The 19,253-nt window shown below is 56.4% G+C and overlaps 1 protein-coding gene across 4 annotated transcripts; it reads left to right on the top strand.

The window, feature by feature from the left end:
- The first annotated feature begins 373 nt into the window (after positions 1-373).
- ZBTB4 (zinc finger and BTB domain containing 4) lies at positions 374-19,160 on the top strand. Of its 4 annotated transcripts, XM_064495178.1 has the most exons (5): positions 374-440; positions 2,248-2,398; positions 12,210-12,279; positions 12,863-13,971; positions 14,630-19,160. In XM_064495178.1, exons 2-5 carry the CDS (start codon positions 2,280-2,282, stop codon positions 16,587-16,589), a joined length of 3,258 nt encoding a protein of 1,085 aa, XP_064351248.1. In that variant the 5' UTR covers positions 374-440; positions 2,248-2,279; the 3' UTR covers positions 16,590-19,160. The 4 variants fall into 4 exon arrangements, with proteins under 4 accessions (XP_064351248.1, XP_064351247.1, XP_064351249.1 ...); XM_064495177.1 differs by lacking the exon at positions 374-440 and having other exon boundaries at positions 1,265-2,398; XM_064495179.1 differs by lacking the exons at positions 374-440; positions 2,248-2,398 and adding an exon at positions 4,218-4,349.
- The last annotated feature ends 93 nt before the right edge of the window (positions 19,161-19,253 follow it).

The following is a 19,253-nucleotide window of genomic DNA, read 5'->3' as shown; positions in this document are numbered from 1 at the left end:
CCAAAAAGAAAAAAAAAAAGAGGAGGGGAAAGGAAAAGGTTTTGGGGGAGGAAGAAGAAAAAGGGTAACGAATAAATAAGTAACCGGGCTCCTGAACGGCAGAGGTTACGGCAGTTTGTCTCTCCCCCTTCCGGGAGCCACCTTCTTCTCCAACCGTCCCGGCCGCGCTCTCGGCGCTTCTGAGGAGCGAACTGGCCGAATGACGCCCTTTATAGATTCGCCCCGGCATCCCCCGCCCCTTCCTTTCCCGCCCTCCCTTGCGCTACGGGGCCGCCTGCGCCGGCGTGCAAGGGGCGCGCGCTGGAGTCGTTGATCCTCCCTCCCCGGTTCCCTGGTTGGGTGACCTTTTGAAATGACGAGAGGGAAGGGAACGTTTTTATCCCGCCGCCTCCCCTTGCTACTCCCTCCTGCACTGAGGTTTAAGGTTTGAAGGATCGAAGGTAAATATAAACTGGTTTTATTCTAGTTTGGAGTGCGTTTTCATCTTCAGCCAAAGTTTCTTATTAATATCACCACCCCCGGCTAGAAAATGGTCTGTTCTGAGAATCGGTAATGAAGGAGGCGGGCCGGTCATATCCTCCCGAGTGGGTTCCCCAAGGGGGGAGTGCTGGGGCCGTCCTTAGTCATGAATATGCAGCAATCGCGCTGAATATGCAAGAACAGATCAAGATGGCGATGCCAATTGCTGGTCCGGAAGTAGCTGATATCTGTTGAGCGGCCTCCTGGGACGGGTGGGCATCTCCTAGCCTCTGATGGAGCGCTGTAAGGAGCTCTTGTCATGGACCCCCTGCCTGAGCCGCTCGAAGAGGCCTCAGCTCAGAGGCCTGCTCCGAAAGGACGCTGGCCCCTGTCCGGGAGAGATCACGGGACCGCGACAATCCAGGAAAAGCAGATTAGCCATGGGGCGGGACACAGAAATCCTAGGGGACTCGGGGTCAAGGCATCTGAACATTAGGAAATCCTCCCCCTTCTAGAATATTTCAAAAATAAGATGGGGTTAGGGGGGTGTGGGGATCCCAAGGGATTCTCCAATGAGAGCAGAGGGTAGGGCTTCCACTGTCCTTCCAAAGCAGAGATGACACCAACTGCACAGCCACATTCAGAGTGGTCCGTGTTTGATGTCAATATAACGTCACCACCCCAAGGTGGGAAGGCATAACCACGAGGAAGGGAAACCATTGCTCAGGGGGGAAAAAAACACACTCCTTTCTCCAGAGCAGCTGCTTGCTCTGTTTGCCTGAAAGCCCCAAACACTCCAGCCCCGAGGCTCTGCTATCTGCTGCCGAGGGAAGAATCCTCTCCATGGCTTATGGCCTGCCTGCCTGCCTTAGTCCCTTTGATCTGCTCCTCAGACCTCACTTATGCCTTAGTTATGCCCTGATCCCCAAACCCCAGCCTAGACTCCAATATCTTGGTCTCCAGGCTTGTTCCAGGTCTTCTAGACAGTCCCTCTCCACCAAGTCCCCAAGTCACCTTTGACTCCAAGGGGTGTTCCTCTCCCATACCAGTTCTTTTCCAGTCACTTGTTCTCCCATATTTGTATTCCAGTCTTTCCTTTTATTTACCCCTGACCTCCGCGTCAGGCTCTCAAGTTCGATCTCACTCCTCCACCTGCCCTTCCCTCTCACAGCTGAGGTTCTGGGCGGTGATGATGGCAATGCTGCCTAACACCACCCCTGCCCCCATGATGTTAGAAGGTTCTATGGTCTCATTGAGCACATAATACTGCAGTATCAGGGCCACCACCACCTCAGAGTGCAGGACGGCGCACACTAGGGTGGGATGGGCCTTGGCGACCGCATAGCTCGGGCACACAAAGGAGACCAGGGCATAAATCCCCACTGTCCACACACAGCTCCAACTCAGAGGATCGTTGGGCAGCACAGAGGTCCGCTGCACAAAGAGGCCCAGCACGGAGCCCACCAACCTCACCAAGCCAAACAGGAAGGCCACTGTCGGAAGGCCACTGTCGGAAGGCAGAAAGTCTGGCAACAGGGCCAGGCCATCCAGGAAAGCGAGCACGTAGCCCAGAGTGGTATAGAAGCCCATGATCCCCTTTTGCAGTGTCCCTAGCCCAGGTCCCACAACGATGATGAGTCCCAGGGTGCTGCCCAACAAGCACACCAGTCGTAGCCACTGAGACGCTGGTTCTAAAGGCAAAGGGTAAGGAGAGCAGAGCAGACGGTGGAAGAACCTTTGTGGATGGTGGCAGCGTTGCCAGTGGGCACCATCTGAACCGCACTGTAGGTGCATCCGATGCTGAGGACTCTGAGCAGAGCATGGAGGCAGGCCTGGCCCCGGACATCTGGAGGTCCCAACGGTGGCTCACCATGCAGTTTAAGCAGCAGGGCAATGGGGAGGTGGAAGAAGCATCGAAATCTGAGCAGCTCCAGCGAGGGTAAGTGGGAAGCCTGGTAAGCCACACGGGAGAAGAGGCCCATGAAGCCAGTGAGCAGGCCCCCACCCAGCAGGGCCATGAGCAGGCCCTTGGTGGCATCAGAGGGCTGGCAGCACTGGTGCAAGGGGAGGCTGGGCGGAGTGGAGGGCGGTGATGGCTGGGTGAAGTTGGGCAGGTTGAAGTAGGGGTGACTGGCAGCCTGTTAGGGAGAAAGGAGCTCGGGCATTAGGGCAGCCACAGCCCGGGGGACCTGGGGCAGGGTGAATGCCAGGCTGGGTTCTGGGACCCTGTGGGACAATAGAGGGTCTTGCTAAGGAACTCTTGGGAGCTAGAAAGGGCCTGAAAGATGGATGAGGTGGTACATGTGTGCCTTGAGCTTCTAAAGCAGGAAGCAGGGAGTGAGCAGTCCTGGAGCATCCTGTTTCTCTGGGTAAGTTGTTCCTGGGAAGTGAAAAAGAGGACCAAGGGATGCTCTGTTGGTTTGAGGAGGGGAGGGAGCCTCAGATGCTGTGTGTCTGTGTGATGTCACAGGTTCCAGGGACATCTGGGTTCATGATTGTGAATTTCACTTGTGGGTGTCTAGGATAATTGGGAAGTTTTAGGGGAGGAGAGGAAAGCAGCCAGGAGCTACAGGGAGAGGGGCTATGCTCCCCTGGCCCCCACACTCACCATCTTTCCTTGGACTTCCTCCTCTCCTCCTGGCTCAGGGAGCCTGGGCCCTTCAGAACTCCAGCCATTGTGACCTGGGGTTCTTCCCTGGAACCTTCCTGAGGTGGAGAGTGGGAGGTTCTTCCCTGGAACCTCCTTGAGGTGGAGGGTAGGCCTCTTTTCTCACTGTTTCTAAGTCTCCTTGCTTTACACCTTTGTCCCTGTGACTCCAAAGTCCATCTGATTCTTTTTTTTCCTCTTTTTGACTACCTTTGTGATGAGACATCTTTGGTTTTTAATTAACTTGTTTGTTTATGTCTCGCCTGTTTCAGAAAGGTTTTTTTGGAAAGGACCTCTGCGGGCCAGCTCCTATGTCCTAAGTTTTGAATTTTTGAACACCAGGGAGGAGTCGCAGAGACTGTCCCTCTGGAGTTTCAGGAATGTGCTTCTTCTGCGTGTGCCTCCACCTGGTGGTGTTGGTGCTGTCCCAGGAGACCCACACCAAGGCTTCTGCATTTACGCACAGTATATAGATGTGGATATTTCTGCCGGTGGGGACAAAATAGCAAGCTGCGTATTCATCTGCGCTGGTAGTCATTTATGTGTACCTGTTCTGTAGGGCTGGGGCCTTCCCGGCCGGCGGCCTGGTGGGGTTCCCGGTGCATTTCTGGGGAGAGTGTGTGTTTGTGCCTGTGTCCAGGGCTGTCCCTGTGGGTAGGTTGGGCCTGGGTCTGCGGGTCCCACTGGGCCTGATTGTGAGCCTGCCACGTTGCGTGTCTGCGGAGAGGGTGTGCGTGCTCTGGGCGGTGTGCACCGCTGAGTGAAGGGCATGCAGGGGGCGGGGGAAGCCCCTTCCCAGGGAGTAGGTGGTCGTGCGGCCCTGAGCTGATGCTGCAGCCAGGCCGGCGCCCGGCTCGGTGCCCACCAGTCCCGCGGCCCTGCGCGGCGCCGTTTCCTTCCCGGGATCGGTCCGGACGCAGGCCGTCGGGCGCGCTCTCCCCAAGCCCGAGCCCGGAGCTGGTGTCTGTGCCGGCTGCGCTGCGCCGGCCTCCTCTCGGCGGCGGCGGCGCTGGAGGGGTACTGTTTCCGGGGGTGGGGGTGGGGGTAGGACCGGGGCGGGGGGAGCCGATGATGTCAGCGGCGGCGGCGGCGGCGGCGGCGGGGCCGGGCCGGGGCCGGGCGCTGGGGGGGCTGGGGCCGGAGCCGGAGCCGGAGCCGGAGCTGGAGGCGGGCGAAGCCGGAGCGGCCGGGGGCGGCCACGGTGATGAGCCGGGCCTGGCGGACGCGGCGCCATCGCAGTCAGGTGGGCCCCGGGGCGAACCGGGCAGGGCCAGGGCGGACCGGAGCCAACAGCCGGGCCCCCTCCCCGCTGCCCGGCGCCGCGGGGGCCCGGGCTGCACCCCGCGCCGCGACCGCTCCCCTTTGGGCTTGACCTGGGGGCTCAGGGGTCGGGGGCTAAGCCTGGCCCCGCCTCCAAGTGCGCACGGCGCTGGGGGGCGACTTAGGGGGCCCCGGTACGTCGTCCGACCCAGCGGCGGCAGGGGGCTGCGATCGCCTGGCGCCGTGGACAGGGCCGCGCTCACTCCCCACTTGAAGGGTTAATTCTGCAGCCCCATGTCCCCCTCCCGCCGTGGGGCAGGTTGGGGGTGGGGTGGGGCGGGTGTGAGCCCGGGCCGGCGCTGCAAGCTGCTGGGAGGGCGATGGCGTAGGAGCCAGCCAGAGAGGGGGAGGGGTGGGCCGCCGAGCGCCCCAGAGTTGGGGTGTGCGGGGTGCGCAGGGCGAGCAGGGGCCCCGGAGCCGCCGCGCCGTCGGGTCAGGGTTGTGGCTGTGAGTCCTGGAGATTGTGTGTCTCCTGCTGTGTTGTGGGGCAAGGTAAACCACTCCTGGGCACTACTGTTTGCTGGTCTAGCAGCCAGGGGTCCGGCAGGGCCCTACCGGGCCACGGGGATAGAAAGCCAGATGGAGGGGTGTCCAGTGTTGTGGGGCAGAATTACAAGATGTGGCCCTGCGGCTTTGGGTGACAGGTCCGCATCCAAAGCAGGGTGCAATACCTGCGGAGTTTGTTAGATGTGGGGTTTTATGTGTGTTTTATACCAGCATGTGTTTCTTGCATGTATGTGTCTGGTGCTGCACATATGAACTATTTATGAACTATTGTTTTCTGCATACCGGTAAGGGTAAGTGCTGTGGAGGGCACCGGAGTGGGGGCTGCGTGTGCCTAGTTGGAGGGGGCGGTTGTGTACCTTTGAGTCAGAAGGTGTCAGGTCCGGGTCCCATTTCTGTGGCCCTGCTGAGGTGTGGCCCAGTCTTGGCATGGATGACCCGCTGGATGGGTTTGTGGGTCCGTGTGACAAGCGGGTGGCTGGGTGCGTGGGGAATGTGTGTGTCTAGAACTCAGGTCCTGAGGGTCCTGCAGGAAGTGAAAAGCTCCAGGGTGTGTCTCAGGTACTCATGAGACGGCTGGTGCTGGTGTGAGGGGCTCCGGGGGGCACGTGCAGGTTGTGTTTATGGGCTCATGGGCAGCCCAGTGAGGGGAGGGGAAGGTTATGTGTTTGCAACATTCCCCGCGGGATTCTTTTGTGACGTTGTTTGTGGGAGCCTGTCCGTGCTGTTGGGCTGGGAGGCAAGCTGGTCAGAAAACACTTGTGGGGAGGGAGGTGGCGTGACAAGGGCAATGTGGGCCTCAGACTCCAGAGATCAACCGCAGGCTGCGTGTGCGTGTCTGCTTCTGTGTGTTTAACTGGCTGTGTGGGGCTGCTGTAGGGATATGTTATGAAGAAGCCAGGGAGATAAATATGGGGCAGAGCAAGGGCAGCAGGCGGGAGGCTTGGGTGTCGTCGGGGTGGCCCAGCTGGTCTGTGCAGGGTCTGTGTGCTGGCCCCTCACTGGCCCGCCCAGCGTGTCAGGGTCACCGGGAGGAGAGGCCTGGTGGCTGCAAGGAAACTGAGCTTGGACCGAGTGGCTCCTTGGCCATGTTTACGTAAAGGCCGGGTGTGACTCTTGTCACTGCAATGGAAAAAAGAAACATGAAGTTTTCAGTCTCCTCCTTCTGCTTCGCCCTCTCTCTGCCCCCCTCTCGGGTATCTCTGCTTTTCCGTCTCTTCTGTGACGCACATTGGGCCGCTCCCGCGACTGTGGAAGGGTCTGGGAACGGAATCTGCTCACTAGGCAGATTCCTCAGAACAGGTTTTCCTCACCTTTGGGGACTGGGCCCTTCTGTAAATGTGTGTGTGTGTGTGTGTGTGTGTGTGTGTGTGTGTGTGTGTTCCAAGTGTACCCACTGCTGTGTACCACACCTGCCTGGCTGGGAGCGTGCGTGTATGGGGGGCAGGGAGGACACTGTGGCCAGGTCCTCCTGCCTGGGGGCAGGCTGGCTGCTGTCAGGCCTGCACAACAAGTGCGCCACGGCCCAGTGGAGGGGAAGGAGGCCTAGACCAGCACTGAGGAGTTTAGGCCGTGCTGCTTCCTCACTGGCACTTTCCCTACGTGAGCCTCAGTTCCTCATCTGTGAAATGGGGCCAATCACCTGGCTTGCCTATCTTCCAACAGGGCTATAAGTAGCTCATGGGAAATGTCCTGGAAAGTAGGGGCAGCTTGGGGGCCTGTGGCAGCCACTGTCAGCCCTCTGCAAGCACTGAGCCCCTTCTTGGGGCCTGGCTAGTAACCACAGCAGTAAACGCTTATTTAGCACTTACTGTGTACCAGGCACTGTTGTCAATGCTTTTACATTTGATCACTCATTTACTCTTCCCAGTGCGAGGTGGAAGGGGGAATTCTAACTACCTCCCTTTTTCAGATGAGACAGCCGAGGCCCGGAGGAGTAATTTGCTCAAAGCCACTTAACCAGTAAGAAGTAAAGGTGGATTTGAACCCAGGCAGTCAGGTTCCAGATCCTGTGTTCTTATATGCTGTCCTCTGCTGCCCTGCTGGAGCTTTCTGCGGGCCTCTTGGTGCACCCCACACAGACATGCGCACAAACTTCTGCCCAATTTCTGCAGAACTTAGCACCTGCACCAATCCATTCCAGAAGACTAGGGTGCTTAGTGACTCAGGGAGTCTCAGCCTAGGGAGGGAGAACCTAGCATCTGCTGCTGGGTGCTGGCCGCAGGGCCACAAAACGCTGATGAACTGGGGGGAAGGAGAGATTGTCCTTGTCCGGTAGGTGAGGGAGGGCTAAGTGGGAGGTGGTATTTGAGGTCGATCTTAACATTTTGGAAGGATTTGGGGACGAGGTTGGGGAAAGGTTGCATTTCTGGCAGGAGGACCAGCAGAGGCAAAGGCGTGGAGGTGTGGGACGTGTTGAGATTGGAGAGCGCACAGGGTGCTTGAAGGGAGACTGGGACAAGGCACGATTAGAAAGGAAGAGGGGGACTGGACTCTCAAATACCTGGCTGAGGAATCTGAGCTTCTGGAGTGGAGGCCCTTGCAGGTTGCTGAGCCCAGGAGTGATCCCACCTGAGCTGCTTTGGGGCTGTTGACCCTCAGTGAGAGGAAGGCTGGATGGAGGCAGGGGACTAGCTGGGAGGCCATGGCCTTGAATCAGGAGAGTGTTAACAAGGCCCTGAGCTAATTTGGGGCCAGAGGCGGGTTAGAGGGAAGGCTTCCAGAGCCATTCCCAAGCTGGGCCGCAGATCCAGACTGCTGGATGCGGGGAGTGAGGGAGAGGGTGGAGTCCCTCACTCCCCACACAGTTAGCACTTAGCACGTGAGACCTTGTGCGGTGACGTCGGCAGCCCGCTGGCCGGCCATAGGCCCCTTCGGGCAGGACCCGGCAGTGTGGCAGAGGGAAGGGCTCAGCATCTGGGTTCACTCAGGCCTGGATTTGAATTTTGACTCCGCTGCCCGCAAGTTGTGTGACCTTGAGCAAGGTAAATCCCTCTGTGAGCCTCAGTTTCCTCATCTGTAAAATTGGGCTAATCTAAATACTAACTTTGGGTGGCCGTTTTGAGGAAACCATTAAATGAGGCAACACATGTAAAGCCCTGGAAGTATATCAGGCAAAGCGTGATCGCCCCAGGAGTGGTCAAGTTACACTCGCCACCCGCAGCTCCGGGCCAGCTCAGTCCAGGACGGAGGATGGTGTCCTTCCTGAAGGTGGACACACTCCAGGCAGACTTGAAGAAAGTAGGTTCATTTACCAAAAAATTGTTTTCATCTCCCACTATGTATTAGGCACTGTTCTAAGCACTGGAGATAGCAGTTAACAAAGCAGACAAAAATCCCTCCCTCCCTTGGAAGTTACATTTTAGAGATGAATGAACAGTATGTTTCACTAAATGCCAAGGAGGAAAATAAAGTAGGGGAGAGAGAGAGGAAGCTTGATGGGGCACAGGGTGGCCGGGAGGGCCTCCGGGGGAAGGTGACTTTTGAGTCAAGGCTTAAAGGAGGTGGGGCGGCAAGGCATGGGGCTGTCTGAGGAAAGAACATTCCAGGCAGAGGGACCAGCAAGAGATGGAGTGTATCTGGCAGCAGCGCTCAGCTCCCCACCTCAGTCACACCTCTGAGATCACACAGCCAGTGAAGAGTAGAGAAAAGGTGAAAACAAATTAAAAAACTAAAAACCACAGAGCCATCAAACGTACTGTGAAGCCTGATTTCTGCCCCTTGCTCTTCACCACTTCCCCCCACCATTTTCCAGGACTGAGTTCCAGGATGATAAGAGTGAGCACTTTCTGAGCATTTACCGTGGGCCAGGCCCCTTTCTAAGCACTGCTTGGCATCAGCTGGATTATTCTTTACAACAGCCCTACGAAGTGGGAAATTTTCATCATCCCCACGTCACAGACAAGGACACCGACATACAGAAAGGTTAAGTAACTTGCCCAGGGCCCCATAACTAGTGTCTTCTCCAACTCCCATAAGCCCTCATAGGGCAGTGGCCAGTGGTGGGGCAGTTCATCTCAGGAGAGCTGGATCCAAACCCAGCTTGGTACACAGTGAGACCCGGGGCAAATCACCCCACCACTATGTTCTCACTGCCTGCAAGTGAGGAGTCTAGAGTATTTAAAGCCTCAATTTCTTCATCTGTGCAGTGGGGTTGATACTAGCCCCTGCCTCTCTGTGGTCCCTTTGGGTGCTAAAATGAGACTATGTTGATGAAATGCTTAGCACTGGATTTGGCACATAGTAAGTATCTCAGCAGTGGCGGCTCCAAGTACCATGATGATGATGGTTCTAGCTGATCTCCAAGGGCCAAGCCAGCTTCGGACTTCTGTGGTTCTAAGAAGCCTTGATAGGCCTTGTCCAAATATCTTGGCCTCAGTAGGCACCAAGCCCATATGGTTGTGCATGTGGGCAGGCCTGGAATCAGACCTTCGCTGTGCTCACCTGTGGGTTGCTACCTCATGAAGGAGGCGGCCTTTCCTGTTTTTCCCCCCTTCCTCTGATTTTCACAAAGACCCTGGATGGGCTAGTGGGGGGTCCTAGTGGATGCTGTTGAAAGAAAACCACAACTGTTTTCTATCCATTCTACTCACAACACTTCTGACACCAAATGTGTGGGGTTTTCCCCCACACTGTTCAATTTTCTGACACTAGCTGGGTGTCCTGCAGTTCAATTCAATTTTGATACTATTTGCTAGGAGGTAGCATCAGATCCCACAGGTTAAGGGCTCAGTCCCACAAGGCGGCCCCCACTTCAGGTGCCAGGTGCCAATCGTGGCCTCCCATACTCCTAACTGACCAGCAAGAAATCAGGCTTCCCCACGACCCCCTCCTCAGTTTTGATAATTTGCTAGGATGGCTCATAGAATTGAGGGAAATACTTATGTTTATTGGTTTATTGTATAATAAAGGATTTGTCAGTACAGATGAATAGCCAGATGAAGGGGTATGGAGGGCAAGGTCTAGAAGGGTCCTGAGTGGAAGAGCGTCTGTCTCTACAAAGTGCGGGTCCATGACCTTCTCAGTGTGTGAGTTTAGCAACCCGGAAGCTCTCTGAACCCCATAATTAAGGGATTTTTGCAGAAGCCTCATCACATAGGCATGATCGATTAGTAACTCAGTCTGCAGGCCCTTTCCCCTCCCAGGCCCTTTTGGTGGGGGTGGGGCTGAATGTTCCAAGCTTCCAGCCATGGCTTCTGGTGACCAGTCCCCATCCAGGAGCCCAGCAAGATTTGCCTCATTAAAACAAGAGACACTCCTATCACCCAGGAAATTCCAAAGGGTTCAGGAGCTTTATGTTAGGAACTGGGGTCAAAGACCAAATATCAGAACAAGATGCTCCTAACATCCCTATCACTTGGGAAATTAGAGTTTTAGGAGCTCTGAGTCAGGAATGGGGACAAAGGCCAAATATATATACAGTTGACCCTTGAACAATGTGGGGATTAGGGGTGCAGATACTCCAAACAGTGAAAAATCCAAGTATAGCCTTACAGTCGGCCCCCTGTATCCAAAGTTCCACATTCTCAGATTCAGCCAAACTCACATCATGTAGAACTGTAGTATTTACTGTTGAAAAAATCCACATGGAACTGGACCTGAGCAGTTCAAATCCATGTTGTTCAAGGGTCAACTTAATTTCATATGATATCACAGTATCATAGCTGTAAACATGGCCTTCATCTCGATGTGATATAATCAAGAACACAGGCTTTGGTGCCAAACTTTCTGGGATCAGATCCCAGCCCCGCTACTCACTGGTCATGTATCATTGGGCAGTTACCTAGCATCTCTGAGCCTCGGTCTGTCACTTTAAAATCAGGAAGCTAACTGCTACCTTAGGAAGAAATGAGGTAAGGCAAGTAAAGCCGACTCTTGGGGGTCCCGGTGGGCTAGTGGCTATCTTGGAAGGGAGTGGGCAGCCTTGCTCTTTCTCCTCATTTTACAACCAGAACTGAACACCAGCCCTCGAGCAGGGCCTCTTCCCCAGGATTCCCTACCCGCTTGCAATCCAGCAACGGATGGTAGCACTTGACCCAGGTGTGTGCATGGCAGTTGGGGCTGTTAGAACTTTGGAATATCACCCCTGTTCACCACCCTCCGCCTCCTCTTCCAGGACAGGAGTCAGAACAGTCTTTTGGGGGTGTGACATGGGCTGTGGAGTCCTCTTAGTCTAGATAGTATGAGTAATAAATGGGAAGAGAGTGGTTTTTTTTTTAGGGGGGGGATTGTATGAGGAACTCCTGACGTAGGACACCTCGGAGTCATGGATGACCCAGGGCGTGCGGAAGGGAGACCCCCAGGCATCACAGAGGGTGGACAAGGAGCGGCAAGCTCTGCTCTCGAGTCAGCAGGCCTGGCCTGTGAACAGGCCCCACCTGTTATGACCAGCTCTGTGTGTCTTTGGCTAAGTTCCTGTATGGCTCTGGAACTCAGATCTTCAACTGAAAAATGAGCCCCCAAAGCCCTGGCTGTGCCCACAGGGGAAAGCAGCTGTGAGGTGCTTTCTGTGCAGTGACCGCCACGGTGTGCGTGTGGGGTGCCTGCTATTCCTTTTGGATGAGCCTCCCAGCAAGAGGTGAGGTAGGGGTTGCGTTCCTCACTCCCACCCCCATTTTTAAGCCAAAGTCCCAAAGCCACCAGCACTCAAAGTAAGGAGTGGGACTCAAACTTCCTCACTTCCGGTCCAGTGGCCTTTCCAGTGCCCTCCAGAGATTAGAGCAAGCTGGCCCGTGTGCATGAGTTCGTGATCTTTGGTGGTTGCCTGGCACATAGGCCAGAAACCCCCTCTAAGATTTCAAATGAGGAGGTCCTCTCCCAATTTGAGTATCTGGCAGCTTGGTCCGTTGAAAAAGCTCAAGCAAATCTATTTTGACATGTAAATGAGACTATTAAAATGAAAGACAACATGCAAATCTTTGATTTCCTTTGAGCCCCGAAGATTGGGCCAAAGGGACTTGAGAGTGATCCAGCAGGCTTCCCTGGGCCTAGGGATTGAAGTAGGCTGCTAGATTGTTTTGAGGTAAATTGGGAATATGCAAATTATCTTGTTCCTATACTTCTGGGGGCAAGCAGAACAAGGCTTTGCAATAACCTGTGTGACCTCCTAGGTCTGACTGGCTGCAGCTAATTAAGCAAGCAACCTGACAGGCTCCTGGGAGGGTCAGGGTCTGCAGAGCAGCCCTGGCTTCTTTGGCCCTGAGCGCTGCGCCACCCCCACCCCCTGCGTCCTGTCTTGCCCAGTTCCCTTCCTGAGAATGTGGTTTCTGTTTCTCCACAGAGGGAAGAGGCCCGACAGAAGGGACTCGCTGAGCCACCCCGGCTCCGCTCCATGTTGGCTGTGCTGTCAGGTGAGACGGTGTGAGAGGTCCGCAGTGAGGGAAAACTGGGCATGAGGCAGCAGGCCAGCAAGGGAAGCCGTTGTGTCCAGGCTGGGGAGCCCTGTGAAATGGTCATCAGCAGTTGTGGGGGCCTCCTCCTCCCAGTGCGTTACCTCGCTAGTCTGTGCCTTGGAGGTTTTGACCCCTGACCTTCATCAAGACCTGAGGCAGTGGGGGAGAGTACAGCTCAGTGGTAGAGTGCGTGTTCGGTATGCATGAGGTCCAGGGTTCAATGCCCAGTACCTCCATTAAGATAAATAAGTGAACCTAATTACCTACCCCCCCCCCCGCCCCCCGCAAAATGGTGAAAAAAAGACCTGAGGCATCCCTGGCCTCTTCCAGCACTAGACGTGTGACTTACTGGCATTGGACGCTGGCCAGATGTGGGGTGGCTCAGGTTGACCCCTGGCTTCTGTCACCAGAAGTTAGTCAGCCTTCCACCAGTCTCTGACCAACAGCCCCCAACCTCTCTCGGCTCACCTCCCTGATTGCAGAGGCCTCTACCCTCTGCCCAGCCTCTGAGATCCTCCCTGGCCTCTTCTCCTCTGTTTAGGCTGGCGCCATGCCCCCCCCAGCAGAGGTGACGGACCCGTCCCATGCCCCCGCTGTCCTGCGCCAGCTCAACGAGCAGCGGCTCCGTGGCCTCTTCTGTGACGTCACCCTCATAGCCGGAGACACCAAGTTCCCTGCTCACCGCAGTGTCCTGGCTGCTTCTAGTCCCTTCTTCAGAGAGGCCCTGCTGGCTTCAGCTCCTCTACCGCTCCCACCAATTACTGGGGGCTCAGCTCCCAACCCTGCCACCACCACAGCTGCCTCCTCTTCCTCCTCCTCCTCTTCTTCCTCCTCCTCCTCTTCCTCCTCTTCTTCCTCTTCTTCGTCCTCCTCATCCTCGTCCTCCTCCTCTCCCCCTCCAGCCTCGCCTCCTGCTTCATCCCCACCCCGGGTCCTAGAGCTGCCAGGGGTCCCAGCAGCTGCCTTCTCTGATGTCCTCAACTTCATCTACAGTGCCCGGCTGGCACTACCTGGCGGCGGAGGGGATGGGGCAGCTGTGGCAGAGATTGGAGCTCTGGGGCGGCGTCTGGGCATCTCCCGCCTGCAGGGCCTGGGGGAGGGAGGTGATGCCTGGATACCTCCTGCCCCAGCCCCCATGGCCACCTCACAGCCTGAAGAAGACAGCTTCGGGCCTGGGACTAGGCCAGCCAGGGAGTGGGAGGGTGACAGGGCTGAGGCTCAGGCCCCTGACTCACAGCCCCTGCTGCCCCGGCGGCCCCTCCCCTGCCCCCGCTGTGGGAAAAGCTTCATCCATCCCAAGCGGCTGCAGACCCATGAGGCACAGTGCCGTAGGGGAGCTGGCACTCGGGGGTCTGCAGGGGTGGGAACTGGGGGCTCTGGCCCCAGTGGCCCTGCAGGAGTCGACGCCTCAGCCCTGCCCCCACCGGTGGGCTTCCGAGGTGGCCCTGAGCATGTGGTGAAGGTGGTGGGTGGCCACGTACTCTATGTGTGCGCGGCCTGTGAGCGTTCCTACGTGACCTTGTCCAGCCTGAAGCGGCACAGCAATGTCCACTCGTGGCGGAGGAAGTACCCCTGCCGCTACTGTGAGAAGGTGTTCGCCCTGGCTGAGTACCGTACCAAGCACGAGGTGTGGCACACCGGGGAGCGCAGGTGAGTGGCCTTGGGGGGCCCAGGGGCAGGGGTGGGTGGGGTGGAAGGGTCACATGGGACCTTGTCCACTCACGGACTACATGGACAAGAGTGAGGGCGTAGAAAGGCATCTTGGAGATGCCCACTCACCTGCTTTCCATCACTCACCCATCTGCCTCCCTCCAGCCCTGTTTCCTTCTGCTGCTGTTTATTAGCACCCCTGGGTGCCATGTCCCAGCTTGATGCTGTGGAAAAGGCCAAGGAGGAAAGAGAAAGTTGCCTCACAGGACAGGACTTTGGGGAACACAGGCATGTCCACTAACAGTTATAATACATATTTCCACAATGTACCCCTGTTCATAAAATATTTCCCTATTTTGTCATTTGAACTTCAGAAGAAAGCTTTGTGAGTTAGGCAAGGTATGTGATCATTCCCAGTTCAGATGGAACAGCTGAGGCCGGGCAGCTGACAGCCAGTGAGGGGCACTGAACTGGGACTGGTGTCCCTTCCAAGGCTGACGGGGGAGACAAGCAGCCTGGAAGGAGCATGAGCAAATGGCTAGGGCAGTTCGAAGTCCGAGTGGAGGCAGGAGAGGATGTGGGAAGCTGAGGCCCTGGCTTCAGAACTCCTGACTCAAGTGGCTCTGTCCCTGCCCTGTTCTCTGCTGTCCTGGCCCAGGTACCAGTGCATCTTCTGCTGGGAGACCTTTGTCACTTATTATAACCTGAAGACCCACCAGCGAGCCTTCCATGGCATCAGCCCGGGCCTCCTAGCCAGTGAGAAGACGCCCAATGGAGGCTATAAGCCCAAGCTCAACACCCTCAAGCTGTACCGCCTGCTCCCCATGCGGGCAGCCAAGCGGCCCTACAAGACCTATAGCCAGGGAGCCCCCGAGGCCCCCCTTTCTCCAAGCCTCAACACCCCGGCCCCTGCAGCAATGCCGACCAGCCCACCACCCGGACCCCCACCTGCCCCAGAGCCTGGCCCCCCACCCTCTGTCATCACTTTTGCCCACCCAGCTCCCTCTGTCATTGTCCACGGGGGCAGCAGCAGCGCTGGGGCGGGGAGTGGGCCGGCCAGCACAGGGGGTGCCCAAGCCGCCTCAGTCATCACTTACACTGCTCCCCCAAGGCCCCCCAAAAAACGTGAGTACCCACCTCCTCCCCCGGAGCCTGCAGCCACACTGACCAGCCCAGCCACAGCCGGCAGCCCAGCAACGGCCGCAGGGCCCGCCACAGCTGCAGAGGAGGCCAAGGGCCGGAACCCACGGGCCGCGAGGACTCTGACTTACACGGCCAAGCCAGCTGGCGGGATTGGCGGGGGTGGGGGTCCCCCTGCAGGGCCTGGCCGGGGCCCCTCCCAGCTACAGGCTCCACCTCCACTGTGTCAGATCACTGTGCGAATCGGTGAGGAGGCCATTGTAAAGCGCCGCATCTCAGAAACTGACCTACGTCCTGGGGAGCTAAGTGGAGAGGAGATGGAGGAGAGCGAGGAGGATGATGAAGAGGAGGACGATGAGGAAGAGGAGGAGGACGAGGAGGAGGATGAGGAGGAGGAGTTGAAGGCCGGTGGGGAGGACCAGCTCTGGAGGCCCTACTACTCCTACAAGCCCAAGCGCAAGGCCGGAGCTGCAGGCCCGGGCAGCAGTGGGGGCAGCGGGATGCCCAGAGGCCGCCGGCCACCTCGCTGGAAACAGAAGCTGGAGCGAAGGAGCTGGGAGGAGACTCCGGCGGCTGAGGGCCCCGCAGGGCATGCCCGTGGCGAGCGGAGGCATCGCTGCGGGGACTGTGCCCAGACATTCGCCACCCTGAGGAAGCTGCGGAAGCACCAGGAGGCCCATAGCGGGGGCTCCCACAACTCCCGGGCTGGACGTAAGCCTTCTACCCGCTTCACCTGCCCTCACTGCGCCAAGGTGTGCAAGACGGCAGCAGCCCTGAGCCGCCACGGGCAGAGGCACGCAGCCGAGCGGCCCGGGGGCACCCCCACACCTGTCATTGCCTACTCCAAGGGCAGCGCTGGCACCAGACCCGGGGATGTCAAGGAGGAGGCCCCCCAAGAGATGCAAGTCTCTTCATCCAGCGGGGAGGCAGGTGGCGGGAGCGCTGCTGCTGAGGAAGCTTCCGAGACCGCCTCACTCCAGGACCCTGTCATCTCAGGGGGTGAGGAGCCCTCAGTGGTGGCAGGAGGGGGTGCCTATGCATACCCACCTGTGCAGGAATTTCCCCTGGCTCTGATTGGGAGCGGCCGGGAATCTGGCAGTGGCAGGGGAAAACCTGGGAGTGAGGGGCCACTAGGGGCTGGGGAGGGGGACCGGCTGGAGGGGATGGGGGCTGCCAAAGTCACCTTCTACCCTGAGCCCTACCCACTCGTCTATGGCCCCCAACTCCTTGCCGCCTACCCTTACAACTTCAGCAACTTGGCTGCTCTCCCAGTTGCTCTTAACATGGTCCTACCTGATGAGAAGGGTGGGGGGGCCCTTCCCTTCCTACCAGGGGTCTTTGGCTACGCAGTCAATCCTCAAGCAGCACCCCCTACCCCCCCAACTCCACCCCCTCCAACTCTTCCTCCACCAGTGCCCCCTAAGGGAGAAGGGGAAAGGGCAGGGGTTGAAAGAACCCAGAAGGGAGACGTGGGTTGAGCTCTGGGTCCAGATCCCCCCTTTCACCAGATGCCACCCTCCCTGAACCCCCGCCACTACCAGCTCCTTGGCCTCCTTGCCCCTTGGGAGCCCCTCCACATGCTTGTGCGGGGACTTGGGGGCCTCTGGAGCTCAGGGGTCAGGCTGCTTTGTGTGAGATTGTAGTTTTCCCATCTCCTGGGAAGGGATCTTTGGTGGTTCCCCTCTCAGTTCTCCTCCAGGGAATGGCCTCCATGACAGGCAGGGCCAGCTCCCATCCCTTCTCTAGCCCTTGGGGCAACTGAGCAATATACTTATATGAATCTCTACTCACGGCTCCCACCAGCTCTGAATGTCTAACCCGCCCCCCTGATTCGTAAACCTAGGGGGAAACCATCTCTCTCACCTAACGATCCTCCCTCATTCTGACGCTTTCTCTAAGCCCTTGCCCAGATGCTTCCTAGCACATTCCATTCTTTGTGGCCCAGGGCCTGGACCAGACCATTGTGATACCTGACAACCCCCCACCTGGGAGTGTGGCTCTGGACTCCATTCTTCCCAAGGCTGGGTTTCTGTGTCCCTGTTTCCTTCACATGAAGATGCCATGCCTTCCTTGGCTTCCATGCCTTTGGATCTTCCATATTGCTCCTTATACTCCTAGACTCTGGGGATGGCCTCTCCCAATCCAGGTCAAGGAGGTGCTGGGGGCAGGGTTACCTGTCTGTTCCATGGCTGAGTGCTTTCTCAGCCCAGGGCAGCACCAATCTCAGCCCTACCTTGGCCCCCAAATCTAGTGAGCCCCAGACTCTTCCAAGGCAAAAGAGTTGAGTAGACTGCACCTCTTTTTGCCTCTACATATGGCCTCTTCTGGGCTAAACCAGATTTGGGGGCCAGGAGGGAGGAGCTCTATATGGGATGGGGAAGGGAATCTACTTTCTCCCTGTTTTTTCCCGATGGTTTCTCCCAGACTAGACCAAATAGCCAGAAAAACGATGGGGGTTGGATGGGTGGGTAAGCCCAAGATTTGCACATGACCTCCCGTCCTTACCTTCACCCCCATCTTCCCCAGGATCATTTCCCTCACCAATGACTCCAGATGGTTTTTTGGGGAACCATCCTACCCCCTTGGTGGGCTTTGGGGTATCCCCACCAACTTTCCCTGCAAAATAGCACCTTATACCCCATCTTTGACTCAGTTCCCCACACCCAAAGATCCCAGCCTAGGGATGGGGTACAGGGACCTTATCAGTCCCTAATCCCTAATTTGCACTAGTTAACCCTGGTCAGGGGTCCCTATGTTTCCTTCCAGTGGGGGAGTTGAAGAAATGTTTGCTCCTAATTCTCTTTGATAACTGGGCCTCCCCACTCTGTGACTGAATGAACATTTCCCATCCATCCACCTCTCCCCAGGAAAAAACAGCCCACATGGGGAGAGCCAGTTTAGGGGAGCAAATGTGATAAATGGGAATTAGAGGAGTGCAGTTTAAAAAGGGGAAAAGCTGTTGTCATCAAAATGGCAGCCTTTTTCCCAGCTACTGTTTTCTGGGGCCAAGATGGCTGCCCTCTCAACAGATGCTCAAAGGGCAAGATCATGGCTTTTGGAGGGAGGTGATTTTGGCGGAGGGACAGGAGCATCCTGCCTTCTCTCACCCTCCCAGCATATGGAAAGGGGAGGTTTCGACAGGCTCCCTGAATGTTAACCACGGAGGAGTGGCGCTCCTTCACTCCTCCTCTGTCTCTTTGCACTTTTCTTGGTCTTGGCCACAATCCGAGTGAAGAGTTTCCTACTGAATGTACCAAGTTCCAATTTTTAAGGGGAAGAAAAGTTTAAAACATGGGAAAATGCAAAAAAAAAAAAATCACTAAAAAATTCCCACAAATCTTGTTTCTGGCACTTTAGAAAAACTGCGGGGGAAAAAAGTACATAATAAAGAATACATATATATATCTACACACAAATTATATATATATTTACACAGCGGAACCACAAGAGGGACTGAGGAAGGCCTTGGAGGCAGGGGGCAGGTGTGATGACAGTCCCCCTATATCCTTAACCTGCACTCCTCTGAGGCAGAAAGGCACAGGAAACAGAAGGGGTTGAGGATAGACCAGGGAATTTGAATTTCATAACAGGTCAAAATTCTGAAACCATGGACATTTTGGGAGAACTGAGATTGTAGACATTTATTTTTTTGAAAATATGATTTAGGAAAATAGTTTCCAGAATTTGGTGGTTCTGGGCAACAAAGGAGATTGTGGCGAAAAGGAGATTAAAATATATGTATCTGAGCTGGGGAACTTGAATATTGTGAATTTCAGGTGTTGGAAATTTGGGATTTGGCAATTTCATCTTTTGAAAATGATCAAGTCTTGTCAATCTGTGCCCTCTTTCCCCATGTTCCCTGGGAAGAAGGGTGACGGTGGAGTGGGAAGGCCACTGGTTCTGTGCCACAGCACGCAAGATTTAGAATTCTACAGACTCTAGCTCTATACGTAGTGAGGACCCAGATTTAGAGAAACTGACCAATATTTATCTCCGCATTTGTGTGTGTGTCCAACTCTCTAGGCCAATAAACCAACAAGACAAACAAACCGTGCTCCGCAGTGGGATGCCAGGTGCAATTATTGGTGTGGCTGGTGGGTCTGGCTGGACAGGGACACGCTAACCTTGTCCCACAGGGGTCC

The sequence above is a fragment of the Camelus dromedarius genome, chromosome 16 (genome assembly GCF_036321535.1).
Source record: "Camelus dromedarius isolate mCamDro1 chromosome 16, mCamDro1.pat, whole genome shotgun sequence".
Taxonomy (NCBI): Eukaryota; Metazoa; Chordata; class Mammalia; order Artiodactyla; family Camelidae; genus Camelus; species Camelus dromedarius.
Note: the sequence above shows the minus strand (reverse complement) of the source record. Positions and strands in the feature narration are given on the sequence as shown.